Genomic DNA, 14,690 nt, shown 5'->3' on the forward strand with positions numbered 1-14,690 from the left:
CTTTTTTTCTCCCCCTTCTCTCTCTCCTTGTACAGTCTTTATGCATGTACTCCAGCTCACATAAATACAGGCAACAGTCAAACTCAAAAGCCTCATTCACATAATTGACATCTGGGAAATAATCATCCATGACACTGAATAAACAACACTAAACTATGTTTACTGTAAAATACTCTGATTATTATTCTCTCTCCAGAACTCACACACATTTCCACTGTTGTTTTCCTGCAATATCTCATGATATTTCTATCTATTACTTCTGCTTAACGAGGCAATAACAAACAGACCATATCAAGTGAAAGATAAAGAGACACTTCAGACACTTATAATAACAATCTGAGCCGCTCTGGTTCAAAAATAACCACTTTTAATGGACATACAGTAACAATGTTTTATTGCCCCATGTGCCTCCATTGCAGCTCGTTCTGTGGCTGCCAAACGCTGCTGGCTCGCTCACTACTGGAACAATTTAAAAAACTGTTTTTCACATCAGTGTCCTTGATCAATTCACGTGGGGAAATAGAGTCCAGGTTGAAAAATGCTGAAGTTATCCTTTAAAGCTTCGCCAGGCAGGATGTTAATGTAACAAACAAACACAACCTACTTAGCACATTTGAGCTGCAACAGAGGAGAGCATTCATGTTGTTTGTAGTTTCACCTGATTTGTTTTTCTAAGATATTCGCTTTTTACACATTCCAGTTGGTCTCCCTGAGTGACAGGTAAGTGTCCTGCCAGTATGATCATTTTGTTCTCTGCTCCTCGCTCTGTCAGGTGCGTGTGGACAGCGGCATTCAGGAGGGAAGTGACATCAGCATCTACTATGATCCCATGATCTCTAAGGTCAGTGATGTATTGAATATATGATGATTTAGTGTGGTTCTCATTATTGATAAGAACAGATGGTCACAAAAAAAGTAGATTACAAAATTTCACAATTCCACAAGGATTTGTGGCTCTGCAGTCATTTCCTCTGGTGTGTATTTGTAGTTGGTTACCTATGGAGCTACGCGAGCTGAAGCCCTTGCCAGAATGGAGGATGCGCTGGATAACTATGTTATCAGAGGTACACAGATTCTCAGAGTGAATGTCAGCTAAGACGCACAGTCACTTTTTAAATGGACATCATCTTATTTTACTTCCTGTGATAAAGTGTGGTAATCTACTCTCCAGGTGTGACGCACAACATCCCCCTCCTGAGGGAAATCATCACCCACCCCCGCTTTATCTCTGGTGATATCAGCACCAACTTCCTGCCGGAGGTTTATCCCGATGGCTTCAAGGGTCACCAGCTGAATGTAGACACACGCAGGGAGCTGTTGGCCTCGGCAGCAGCGCTCTACATCACTGCTCAACTCCGCTCACAGAAGGTCCTGGGTGACCTGAGGTGAGGACGCCAGCAGGCTTGTTGTGGTGGGGGGTACAGGGTCTTAGTATGCTGCACGTCTTCTCTGCAGTCATAAGCCATTTCCTGAAAAATGCAGTGTGTTTATAGAGCCTCAACACATTATCAACACAGTGGAAACTAAAATGTTACAAAAAGCTGTTGTTGATCAGTTTTTGCATGGCATCTGTTACTGTTGCAGAGCTCTGCACCTATTTTTATTTTTAGGGGCATTTTAGAAAAAAAAATAGGGACACAGACAGAAATTTAGGAGTCAATAATTTTTAAATAAATAATAATGCGTCTGTAACATAAGGTTGGAGTTTGATAGCATTTTATCCAATTATTTCAGCTTTGAACTTGCTTATTAAATCATCTGAATCCATTCACATCCGTAATTGAATCCATTTATATTTAGCATTCAATTACTGAAGAAGCTAATGTCAGTCTCACACCGAAGCCTTTTCAAGCAGTTTCACTCAGTATGTTTACATGCACAGTTCAGTCGAGCTACAGCTAGTCTCTTTAATTGGACTACTGTCCTTGTCCCAGTGTACAAGCACGGGAGAGGAATCGATTTTTTGACAGAAATATGTCCGCCTCCACTATGATAGGTGGCGATATGCCCCCTCTCAGCTTGGTAGTATTAGACCTTTTTCTGGTTGACCTATTACGTCACAGACCAAACAATCGACAAACAAGTTAGCTATGGTTAACTAGCAGCCATGGTGGACAACTTTACAGTTCTGTACATTTTGTCCGTCTAAAAATGCACAGCTCTAGATGTAGATTCACCATATTGTTACCAGCTTCTTTTTTGTCATGTAGTTAATGCTATTTGACTTGCATGTCGTACACCGAGTGCCTAGGCCAGTTTGGGTCTGGTTGACTGTATACTGTACATGCAAGAGTAATTTCATTATCTGGATGTGTTAATCCAAATTTGAGAAATTCAGTTTAGTACGATTAAAGTCGGACTAACATGTAAACATGTTAGTAAGTCTGGTTTTAGTCGAACTAACACAATCAATTTTTCTCTCATGTCATGTAAATGTACTTGTCATTGTAGTGCAGACAAATTTCCAGTGTGGTAATAAAATTATGAGAGTGTTACTTTGGTTGGTTTACGTTCCCATGATCTTGGTCATTTGGTGTAAGATGGTTGTAAAGCTCAGTCCAAGCTGTCTTAAGTCAGTCTTTGTCCTGTCTTGATTAATATTATCATGAGGTTTTTCAGTCTTGGCTCATGCAAATAGTGAAGTTCAATGATGTTAACCAATAGCTTCGCTCTCTCCAGCACCGCACAGGAAGTAGCAAACCACTAGACTGTAAACATGGAAGAACATGAATAATTCTCAGTTCTCTCGTTCTCTCATGTGGAAAAGGAGGAGAAACTGGTGAAGCTTTGGAGTGAACAAAAGTCCGTGTTTAATTCAGCATATATCTGATCGACCAACCAGCACTTACTTTAGTGAGAAATCTTCATTTTTTAAAACAGTTCACCTCTCATTCCCACAGTCTCCTCCCACTAAAATACCGCAGCTAACCAATGGAGGCTGGTAGCAAGTTAAAGGGAAATTTCGGTTTATTTCAACCTGTCTCCTGTCGTCCTAAATTTGTTTCAAGTGACTAGTAACATAAAAATAATAGTTAGCATGTTAGCCGTTAGCCTAGATACAGCCGGGGTGCATAGTAGCCTCAGACCTGTTAAAACGTAAGTGAACGGACATACTTCAAGTGCAAAGTTAGTCCACTAAACAAGCTTTTTTTCCACAAAGACCGCCTCATATCGTTAGGATAAATGTCAGAGAACATATAGAAAACAACATGTAAACGTGTTGTCTTACCTTACCGGTGTGCTGCCATGTTTGTTTACCATCTAGCTCTGCTTTCCAAAGCGCGGCCGAAATATCGCGAGAACAAGCAGCGATCTTATACCATGCCTGAAATCTGCTAGGAGACAGGTTGAAATAAACTGAAATTTCCCTTTAAGGCAACAAAATCCAAAATGTAAAGTTTGTACACAAATACAGTTTATCTTTATGGATTATATTGATGCTATATTACGAGAATACTGTAGACATATGAGACTCTCTCTGGAGTTATGTGTTCATGTAGACACAGAAGGAATTGTTAGTGTCATATTTTATAAGGGAAGTTTGGTGTAACATTCCACCAGGAGCAGGATGGGAAAAAATTTCAAAATGAATCTAGTTGTAGTCTTGCAAATAGTGACCCTGAAAGATGGGAGAGTGTCAGTCTTTAGTCTTTTAAAAGTATTTTGAAGTGTTATTTCCCACACTTGAAGTTTTTTCAGTCTTCCAGTGTATAGTAGGCAAAAGTAAATAACTCAAGATTCAGCTGAAAGTTCTTTAGGGTTAGAGAACAGAAACCGTTTTGATTGGTAGCTTAATTAATGTTCACAACTTGCAGCTATAACCTGAAATTAGATAAGATAGAACTGCATGTGTGTGTTGCAGGGTGTCATCTTCTCCCGTGAAATGTAGCACCTGGGAGCTGCATGTGGAGCTAGAGGACGGAAGCCATTCTGTGGAGGTTACCAAATCAGGAAATGTTTATACTGTGAGTATTAAATCTGCATCCATCAACAAATTAAATATATCAGTATCTGTGGATAACGACAAGAGTGTGCCAAAAGCATTAGGCCCCGTTCTATTAAAAAGATAAGAAAAGTATCATTAAAACTGAGATGCTAATACATGTATGTGATTACAACATTACCATGTTATCATAGTCATGTAGTCATGTGAGTGGGCTGGTTACATTGATGCTCCAGCACCCTACTGCTTATCTTGATGAACCAGCTCCCAGTATTCCCATAAAAGTAGTGAATGGGAAAGAGCGTAAATTTGCATTTTATTTTGTTGGTATTGCGAAAATTTGGTTAGAATTTGCACTACATCTGGATGGACATCAGACAAGTGTCTCTTGGTAATGAGTCCGAGCCATCGCAGCCACCAGGACACTTAGTAACAGAATCGTCTGTGGTGTTTGTCTCTGTAGGTGGAGGTAGATGGAGGAAAGGTGGAAGTCAGTGGACAGTGGAACCTGGCTTCTGCACTGCTACCACTCACCATCAACGGCACAGACAGGATGCTACAGGTAACACACACACACACACACTTACTTGCTTATGGTAGTCCATCGTATCCGATGATGACATTCTGCTTCTTCTTTTGGTGAGTTCTGAGGTGACTATGAAGTCCAATGTGTGAGCCACAAGGTCTATTACAGTGAGGGCATATGAAGTCAGTAATTGTTGTCGCCTTGGCTGCAGTGACCATCTTCCTCCCCTGGCGCTTCCTTTCCCTCGCCTCACTCCTATCCTCTTCCAGGTGCTGAATGCCAGCTTGGCAAAGTCTCCTCCAGAGAGGACGGTCTGTGGCAGTGCTTTCCAGCTGTATGTACTGTATCCCACACTTCTTGAGCGTTGTTTTGAGCTGGTCCTTGTATCTCCGCTTTTGACCTCCTGCAGATCGCTGACCATGGCGTAACTGACCATACAGCAGTTGCCGTGGAAGTCAGTCCTCTGTCATCCTGATGGTGTGGCCAACCCACTGCAGTTGGTATTGAAGAAAAGTGGCCTCCATGCTCTTGGTACCAGTTCTCTTCAGGACTTCCATGTGTGGTACACGGTCGCGCCAAGTTAGTCCAAGGATGCCAAGGACATTTGATGTGGAAGGACATTTGATGTGGAAGTTCTCCAGCTGATGGATGTGACGGCGATACAGGGTCCACGCTTCACAGCCATAGAGTAGGGTGGAGACACAGATAGCTTGGTAGACTGCAACCTTGGTCTGTATGCTGAGGTCCTTATTCAGGAAAACCCTCTTGCGCAGCCTACCAAAGGAAGCTGAAGCAGCCTTTATCTGGTTTTGGACATCATTGTCCATGCTGCAGGTTTCAGAGATGATGCTCCCAAGATATTTGAAGTCTGAGACCACTGCTAGAGGTATGTTGTTAATGCTGAAGACAGGTGATGGTGGTCGAGTTGGGGGAGGGGAGTTCCACTGGTAGAGTACCTCCGTCTTAACAGTGTTCACAGTGAGACCCAGTCTGCTATAGGCCTTCACAGCAGCTATTAATGTTGCTTGCAGGGCCTGTGGTGTATTTGCCACAAAGGCACAGTCAGTCTGCATACTGTAACTCCACAAGGTTTACAGTTTTAACCTTTGTAGCAGCTTGGAGCCTCCTGATGTTAAACAGATTCCCGTCCAGCCTGTAATCCACCAGAATACCACTGCTTCCTTCAACGTCTTTGTGCAGTAGCCAGGTGACACTCATGAGAAAAATGTTACAGAGTACAGGTGCAAGTATACAACCCTGCCTGACACCTGTGCATACTTTGAAGGGCCTGGACTCCTGTCCTCCTGTTGTCACCTGAGCCATCATCCCCTCGTGGAAACTCTGCAGGATGTTAACAAACTTCTGCGGGCAGCCAACCCTAAGAAGGACGGCCCAGAGCAAGTCTCTGTTGACCATATCAAAGGCCTTTGATAGGTCCACGAAAGCCATACACAGATCTTGATGTTGCTCTCTACACTTCTCTTGTAGCTGGCGAGTTGTAAAAATCATGTCCACAGTGCTGCGATTCTTCCTGAAGCCACATTGAAACTCGGGTAGTAGATGTTCTGTTATGCTCCGTATGAGTCTGGACAGCATCACTTTGGCAAGAGCCTTGCTGGCAACAGAGAGAAGGGATGTTCCCCTACTATTCCCGCAGACAGACTTCTCCCCCTTCTCTTTATATATGGTGACGACATTTGTGTCCCGCCATTGCTGGGGGACTGCTTCATGCTTCCATACATTAGTTATAAGGTTGAAGACTGCTCTTGTGCAGAAATAGCCTCCATTCTTGAGGATCTCTGCAGGGATGCCATCAGGGCCAGGGGTCTTGTTGTTCTTAAGTGACCTGACTGCAGCCAGGACCTCAGAGAAGGTTGGTGGAAGATCCAGTTCTTCAATGGTTGCGTAGCAGGGAAGCTCTTCCAGGACTGCCAAATCAGGAGTGGCAGCTTGGTTCAAAAGAGCCTGGAAGTATTCAGCCCATCTGTCCACCACTTTCTTCTGTTCCTTTTTTGTGAGGGTTGAGCCATCAGCGGACTTCACGGGTGAGAGGGAAGAGTTCTTTGGGCCATGGACAGTCTTCACAGCATTATAAAAGTTGTGCATGTCGTTTTTCACTGCAAAATTCTCGATTTCTCTAGCCTTGCCAGTCCACCAGTCATTCTTCAGTTTTCGCAAAACAGACTGCACCTCCTTCCTTGCTGTTCTCCAGTGCTGTTTTAGCCTCCAGATGTGGGGTTGTTCAAGACTGCGTTGTGTGCCTTGTGCATGGTGTCCAGCAATGGTTTGGATTGATTATGAATTTTCATCAAACCAGTCCTGGTGCTTCTTCCGGCGGTATCCAATGGACTCAGCTGCTGCCTCATATAGCTTTGAGCTGAGACAGGTCCAGTTGTCATCAACACTGCCATCAGGGCTCAGGACGGAGTCGATTTCCTGCAGCTTTCCAGCAGTGGAGCGTCGTAGGTTGTCCCGGGCCTCTGCTTCCTCAAGCTGGGCACAGTCTAGCCGCTTCTTGCCAGCTTTTCTGAGACGGACAGGAGGTCGTATTGTCACTTGCAGTTTGGAGATGATCATGCGGTGGTCGGTCCAGCAATCAGCACCTCTCATTGCACATGTGATATGCACGTCTTTGCGTCTCGTGATGACATAATCTAGCAGATGCCATTGCTTCAATCGTGGGTGCATCCAGGAGGCCTTGTATTTGTTTTTCTGTTGAAAGGTTGTATTGGTGATTGTTAAGTCATGTTCTGCACAGAGACTGAGTAGTCTCATGCCATTGGCATTAACTTTCCCAATGCCTTGCTTCCCTATCACTCCATTCCATACTAGGTGTTTTTTCCCCACCCTGGCATTAAAATCACCAAGCAAGAGAATTTTATCACTGCTAGGGATGTGCTGTAGGGCCTCATCTAGTTCCTGGTAGAATTGGTCCTTTGCCTCATTCTCAGATGGAAGAGTTGGTGCATAGGCGCTGAGAAGAGTTGCATAGCATTGTTTTGCCAAGGGGATACGGATGGACATAAGTCTTTCACTTATGCCGGTGGGTGTTTCAGTGAAACTGGGCAGTAGGCTGTTTTTAATGGCCAAACCAACACCATGGTGGTGTGGTCCTCCTGTGGGGTACCCCTTCCAGAAAAAGGTATAACCCTGGCCTTCTTCCTTAAGGGAACCCTCGTCCAAAAGTCTGGTCTCACTCAAGGCAGCAATGTCAACGTCATAACGTCTGAGCTCAGCAGCAACCAGCGCAGACACACACACACACACACACACACACACACACACACACACAGGTTTGTTAAATTATATCTTTTCTATTTCTTACCTCACACAACCACACTGTAAGAGTTGAAAAACCTCTGCAGATTAATAGAACAAATGTTTGCAGAGTTGTAGAGAGTACAGATGTACTGCAGATAACATTTTGTCTTTTGTCACAGTGTCTGTCCAGAGATGCTTCAGGAAGGATTATCTTGCAGTTCATGGGCACATCGGTAAGGTTGTATGTCTGCTTGGAATTGAAATAAATAATCACACACATTATTTCACAGGCTGCTGTCTCTCATCCTCGTGTTATCTAACTGAAATCTGCTGAATCTTGTTTATACAACTTTTCACATATGTAGTGGTATTTTTTACGAATTTTACGTAGAAGAACTTTTTTAATCAAACAGGCACATCTTCACATGCATGACGGCTCTGTTCATTCAATACACTGTACTCAGTTTAATACTACTTGCACTTTACTGTCTTTGTATTTGTTTTTTGTCTTTTTCATAGTATGTATTTTACTGTCTAAACTGTAGCACTGAACAAACTCAGTTTAGTTCCATGTGTACTGATTATTGTATCTGGAAGGAATGATGATAATTCCAACCTTGTACTTACCCAGACCTGTAAATAGACTTTACCATGTAAAATTGGTGGTGTTTCTCTTTAGTAGTGACTATGGTTTTTATTTTATAAAAAAAAATCCTCTTGATTTCATTATAGTACGAGACACCTCCTTCCTGTGTTTCTTACACTGTGTATTTTTATGTAGTTTAAGGTTCGCGTTCTGTCAAAGTTAGCTGCAGAGTTCAACTCCTACATGCCAGAAAAAGTATCAGAAGACACCAGCAGCATCCTGCGCTCACCAATGCCAGGCACAGTGGTGGCTGTGTCCGTCAAGCCTGGAGATACGGTAACACATCCCAATATGAAGAGGTTCACAGCACACCTGCAGACAAGATCTGCAGCAGTTCTTATGTCTTTATTGAGTTAACTAGATGTTACAGGAGAGACTCAATAAGCCAACATTCCCAGTTGCACACTACTGTATAGCTATGCTGTGTAACCTCTGTCCACAAACTTCAGTGTACTTTTGGCCTGGGTTAGTCTTTCCGAGTTTGAAAGGATGATACTATAACACACAGTTATATTTTAGACAACAGTGTGCTTTCAACATTGTGTCAACAGTTTGGATTTGTCTATTATTGCCATAAACATATCTAGACGGTGTATTGATTGTGTCAGCCTGTTGTAGCGATACGTCAACTTGCTGCCATATTGGAGAAGGTGAGACTTGCCTGTAAACAAATCCAAGTAAACGGGGGATCTGCGTTTTTTCTGGAGAAAAAGCTCTATAACGTTTATAATTCTCAACCAATTTCAGCGAGTTGTTTTTATATTCAAGGGATTATGATCTACATGTGTACGCTTAATTAGAATCTCAATATTTTGGATATAATCACTGCTGGATGCTCAATAGAGGAGTATGTATTAGGCTTACTTGAACTAAATTAAGCAAAGCAGCTTGGCCTGCTGCCTCTACGACCAGCCTTGGATAATAGGATAAATTACTTACTGGTGAAAAAGTAATTAATTGTTATAAGAAATTGTAAAGAAAAAAAAAAATCCTGTTTGTCAAGCATGGGTTTGGCTTATTTTCATTGGCTAGTACTTGTAAAGTTGTCCTTATATAATGAAAGTGGACAACTTGTCAACGCCAGCTAGCCAACACTGTCTGCTCATCAACTGCTTGATCATGACAGAACATAGTAACTTTCACCACTGCTCACTTTAAGGAAGGCCACCACAAGAAAATATTCTTTGTTTTTAGATTTTTTTTGGGCAGTGGATCATACAGCAGATGTTTTTGGCTGCCAGCCTTAGCTGTTGCGCCAACGTTAGTGAGCATGTCAACATTAGCGGGTCTTCATTTTCCTAGGATTGTGCACAGGTGGCAGAGGGGAACCGGTCTAAACCCTTGAATATAAAAACGACTCATTAAGATTGGTTGAGAGATATAAGCTCTAGGAAAATTGTAGCTCCCTCCAATATGGCGGTGATGTTGACATACAATCTAGCAACTAATGAGGAATCTGTTTCTATATATGGTTATTGTGGCATGACTGTGGTTTGGAAGTGACATGTTCCAACTTTCACTCATGAGTGGTATTTTCAGGTGTCCACCTACTTCTGTCTATGCAGTGCATGTGCTGCAATTCATGCCTGTTGTCATAGCTGCTCTCTGACCTGTTGGTCAGTAAACACTAGTAAGCCATGGTTTGTCACCATAGATTTATAATAATAACCAGATACCGGGTGCGCAGATGTCACCTATTCATTCCAATTCCAATCCCGAGTTGCTTGCCTGGTGCATACACAAAAACATTTTCTAGCTTCCGGGTTTATTTCCACAGCATGCAGCCCACTGAAGAATGTGCAGTAGACTTTACATTATGATGACGTCACCGATTTTTAAGTCGCTTTTCTTAGCTTCAGGAAAGTTTTACAAATATAAAACCTCCATGGATCAAAAATTCATAATAGAAAGAGTCATAATTGGCCTTGTCAACAGTTTTACAGCCATCTTTTTAATAATGGCGACCTATGGGGAGAATGCTTTTTTCTGCGCAATACCGACAGTGGCGACTGGGAAAAATTGGCTGCAAGGCTGAGGGCATTCCTGGGGCCCTGTTTGTCACACTCTAATCGCGTGTGTGTATGGTTGCAGGTTGCGGAGGGTCAGGAGATCTGTGTGATTGAAGCCATGAAGATGCAGAACAGTTTGACTGCTGTCAAGCAGGCAAAGGTAACAATATGAAACTCTGACAGTGGAGCTACTGTTGTTGTTATTATTGGTAACTAATGGTATGGTATCTTGTTCATAGATTTTAACGGGCGTGTTTTAAGATGCACAATGATAAATAATCATGGGGATTAATAGACACATTTATATCCAAGTGAAACAAATAAAATAATAATATTCTGTATGGGCCTTTAAAGTTTTGATGTTTTATTTTTTTTATGTGTGTGTTCTCTCTTGCTCTTCAGGTTAAGAGTGTCCACTGTAAGCCCGGAGAGACGGTGGGAGAGGGAGACCTGCTGGTAGAGCTTGAATAAAACACAACCTTTGATGTGTGACATCAGCACTTGGATGAGCCCTGCACAGAGGAGGACCTGCACTGGCAAACAGACTGGACAATAACTGATGATTCATTTATTTGCCAGTGGTCAGTCTCCCAGAGTGGCCCCTCCCACCCAGCAGAGTTTAGTTTCCCCGATGGTGACTCTCAGCTGAGCTGTGAGCTCAGCAGTGTTACAGTGTCCTCTCCACATGTCACACTCATCCACGTTGCTTGTTTAGATGCAGCTGACTTGAAAAAAACACTTGTAAATCTTTCCGTTCTGCTCCTGTTTTGTGTGTTTTCTAGATCTGATCGTTAGTTTTTGTTAAAGGCTCAGTTCACCCACATTACAGAAAATAATTTTACCACAGTACTGTCTTACCTTGCAGAAGGCTTTGGTTTTAGGTGCTGAGGTCTTGAGATATTTGCATAGGAAATGTCTGCTGCCAGTCCTGTACACTTGACATGGACCTTTAGTTTAAAAGCTGCTGATGAGTTTTTCAAATGTAATTATGTAAAATTCCATTTATCCTTATTGTATTGGAGTGGAGGCAGAAATCTCAGATACAGGTGTCTTAAAAAAACCAAAACAGCATAGCTCGATAGCACTCAAGGTAAGTAGGAAAAGTTTTGTGATTTGGTTGAACTGACATTTTGAGCTGACACTCTACATACAACCAATAAAGTGCTCCTTCTTTTCCACGTACAATAACTCTGAACTGCTGTCTGGCTACATCAGAAACAACAGATAAAACCAGAGAAGGTAACTTCTGGAGAAAATGCTGTGCGGCTACTTCCCCAAGAGGAGAGTGGGTGGCACCTTCTGACACTTTTTAGTTCTACTATGGTGGCGGCATCACCCGCCCCACTCCAAGGAAAATATTACAGAAGGAAAGGTCATGATGCCAGTGGCAGAGTTTGAATTTTGCATTGGAACCAGAGTTTGATGCCACTTCTATTGGAGTAAATGGGGCAGTAAAACACACTATAACCAGTCATATCTTTATTGTTTCAACTTTCCATGAAAATCCCTTCACCATATTACAAAACCAGTCCATTCTCATTTCAAAGTTGTCAAATACCGCAGCTTTGTCAGTGATTTTGGCATCAGACACCTGATGCCAAAAGTGGCTTTGCCTGGCAGTATGATACGCTGTCTGAATGTCATTGACCATGCGTACGGCCCCAGTGGCCATTCTCTACCATCTAGCACAGAGTGCCACTCTACCAAGAGTGCCTCCATGTGATAGGTGACCCTTAAAGGGGTGCCCTGCGAGGACATGTGTGGCCTTGTGGGCGTCACCGATCACATTTTCCAGATAATAGTTAATGTTGCCACCCTTTATCAATTGGGTGAGGTTCTTCTGCTTCATCTTCATAGTTACTCTGTCGGCCATGTATGAAATAGCACAAAAGTTACAGATGTAACTACGGTTCTATGGATCTTGGATGATCCTGAAAAACATTCTGTAGAAATGATCTTGTGGATGACATAAATTATAACCTAACCAGGGTCATCCAAGGTCACAGGTGTCTTTGTTGATATAAATACTGAGACTGAAGATATTGAGTGTTAAGTACTGCCTCTGGAAGTCATTCAGGATTCATAGAACTCTTACATCCATAACTTTCTATTCATAAATGACTCTCTCCCAAAAATATTTGTCAATGCACACAAAAATACTTATTGTTGTATACATGTAAGAAAAAATACACCAATATAATAATAAATGTAATAATAAACCCACCAGTATTTAGAAGTATTTGCAATTTTCATAAAAAAATGTATTTTGATGTTATTAGATTTGAATACAGATTGCTGAACCTGGATATGCAAACTGCTTGTCATGTATAAACCTCACCACATTTGTGTATGTGTGTGTATGTGTTTTGAGACTCTGGTGCTTGATTCACAAATGAATTTTATTCCACAGGGAATTATCTGTACCCAATCAGATGCCTCCTTCTGTTTCAGCCAATCACACAAGTGTAAATTCAAGGGTATGATTTAATGTGATCCTATGTGATTACATGGCATTATACTGGCACAATTCTGAACACGAGGATGGATATCATATTAACTACATCCAGCTACCTGGAGGTCCACCTTATCATGGCGTCTGGTGGTGGCGCTCCTAGTGTAGATTACAACTGTCTTGGGGTGCATGATTAGATGTTTGAGTTCTGAATGCTTGCTAAGTTAATGGTGTGGCATTAAACACTGATGTTAGCTACAGATTAATTATATATTGCTAATAATGACAACATAGAATCACTAGCTAGCCATTATACGATCCGATAAAGGTTGGACAACATAATTGTACTGATAACTTACTTGTCCGAGGCTGTCTGTTAGCATCATGTAGCTTATAAGAATGAGTCCCCAGAACACACACAAATACAGTTAAGTTGACACATGACAATCCGTTTATATGTAGGTTTAACAGTCTATATATAAATGTAACATCCAAATATATTTTTTTGGCCTGTAATGGTAAATGGACTGCACTTGTATAGTGCCTTTCTAGTCTTCTGACCACTCAAAGGGCTTTTACACTACATGTCACATTCACCTATTCACATGCACACACTGGTGGCCGAGGCTACCATACAAGGTGCTTTGTTGAACACTCATATGCATTCACACACGCAATTTGGGGTTCAGTATCTTGCCTAAGGGTGCTTTGACATGCCGTGACATTTGACTAAAGGAGCTGGGGATTGCAGCACAGGGCCCCAGAGTTAGAATCAAACCCACACTGCTGTAATTAAAGACACATTATTGTGCATTTCCACTAGATTTGCCAACAGCGGGCATCTTGACGATTCACGCTTTTTGTATATTCAGTCACGCAGGGCTTGGTGGAATTGTAGTGGCAAGTTTGGAGAGGGGGTATGCGTTGCATTCAGTGGTCTGCATTGGCGTACCGTAGACTACATTCAACTCCATGCAAATGAGTATGAATTTTTCCTTCTTTTTTTTCTTTTTTCTTTTGTCAAAACAACCCGGGAGCTACTGGGGACGGGCTAAAGAGCATATGGCTCCAGAGGGACAGGTTACCCTAGTCCAGAGCAATGCAGATGATAGGGGTGGGGGGAAAAAATTAATACAGCATGGTATTGCAATATTTTTGTGTGGCGATATCATATCATCACACAGTGCAGAGTATTGATTTTTTTATTCTATAAATTATCAATATGACAAATACAAATTAATTATTAGGTAGCCTACAGGAACAATATAATCAATAGTTTTTTCAGTCTGCTAGATACATTTTGCTGCTGCAAGAAAATGATGTGAGATGAACAGACTGAAAACTATATCTTATTAGATAAAACAGATGTTGATACAGTTTTCCTTTGGGGACATAATTTACAGTTGAAAAAAATAAATGAATAATGAATTGCAACATATTTTATTGCAATACTCGGCATATTGCAACATACTTAAATTCACAATAATACTGTGTAGTGACTTATGTATCATGATAATATACTATCATGAATCCTCTGATGATTCCTACCTTTTGTGGATGACTTACAAAACTTGGACCAAGCTGTCAAACTAGGCGACGTAGTCAAATTGCCTATTTTCTACCTCAAATGTTTTCATAAATACATCTTTGTGGATTGTTTCGATGTAATAACAGCAAGTTAATGAGCAGACTCCCATGTTGTTCCTGTTTGAAAGAGCGAGCAGAGAGCCAAGGACCCAACCAGCAGTATGTTAACTTGTCACAGCATGTCACTTCGCTTTGGAAACGTGGTGTCAGTACATGGGGCGCATGCACTACCAGGTGAGCTACACTATGGTGCGCCCTGTGACCCT

The 14,690-nt window shown here is 41.9% G+C and overlaps 1 protein-coding gene across 1 annotated transcript in view; it reads left to right on the forward strand.

The window, feature by feature from the left end:
- Positions 1–12,611, forward strand: part of pcca (propionyl-CoA carboxylase subunit alpha) — a 28,988-nt gene extending 16,377 nt beyond the window's left edge. Inside the window, exons 15-23 of the mRNA XM_078160715.1 lie at positions 773–841; positions 989–1,064; positions 1,172–1,385; positions 3,863–3,965; positions 4,407–4,505; positions 7,910–7,963; positions 8,512–8,652; positions 10,468–10,545; positions 10,788–12,611. Coding sequence (XP_078016841.1) covers positions 773–841; positions 989–1,064; positions 1,172–1,385; positions 3,863–3,965; positions 4,407–4,505; positions 7,910–7,963; positions 8,512–8,652; positions 10,468–10,545; positions 10,788–10,856 — 903 coding nt within the window. The 3' untranslated portion in view covers positions 10,857–12,611. The remainder of the gene's footprint in view (positions 1–772; positions 842–988; positions 1,065–1,171; positions 1,386–3,862; positions 3,966–4,406; positions 4,506–7,909; positions 7,964–8,511; positions 8,653–10,467; positions 10,546–10,787) is intronic.
- The last annotated feature ends 2,079 nt before the right edge of the window (positions 12,612–14,690 follow it).

This window comes from Epinephelus lanceolatus, chromosome 17, assembly GCF_041903045.1.
Source record: "Epinephelus lanceolatus isolate andai-2023 chromosome 17, ASM4190304v1, whole genome shotgun sequence".
Lineage (NCBI taxonomy): Eukaryota > Metazoa > Chordata > Actinopteri > Perciformes > Serranidae > Epinephelus > Epinephelus lanceolatus.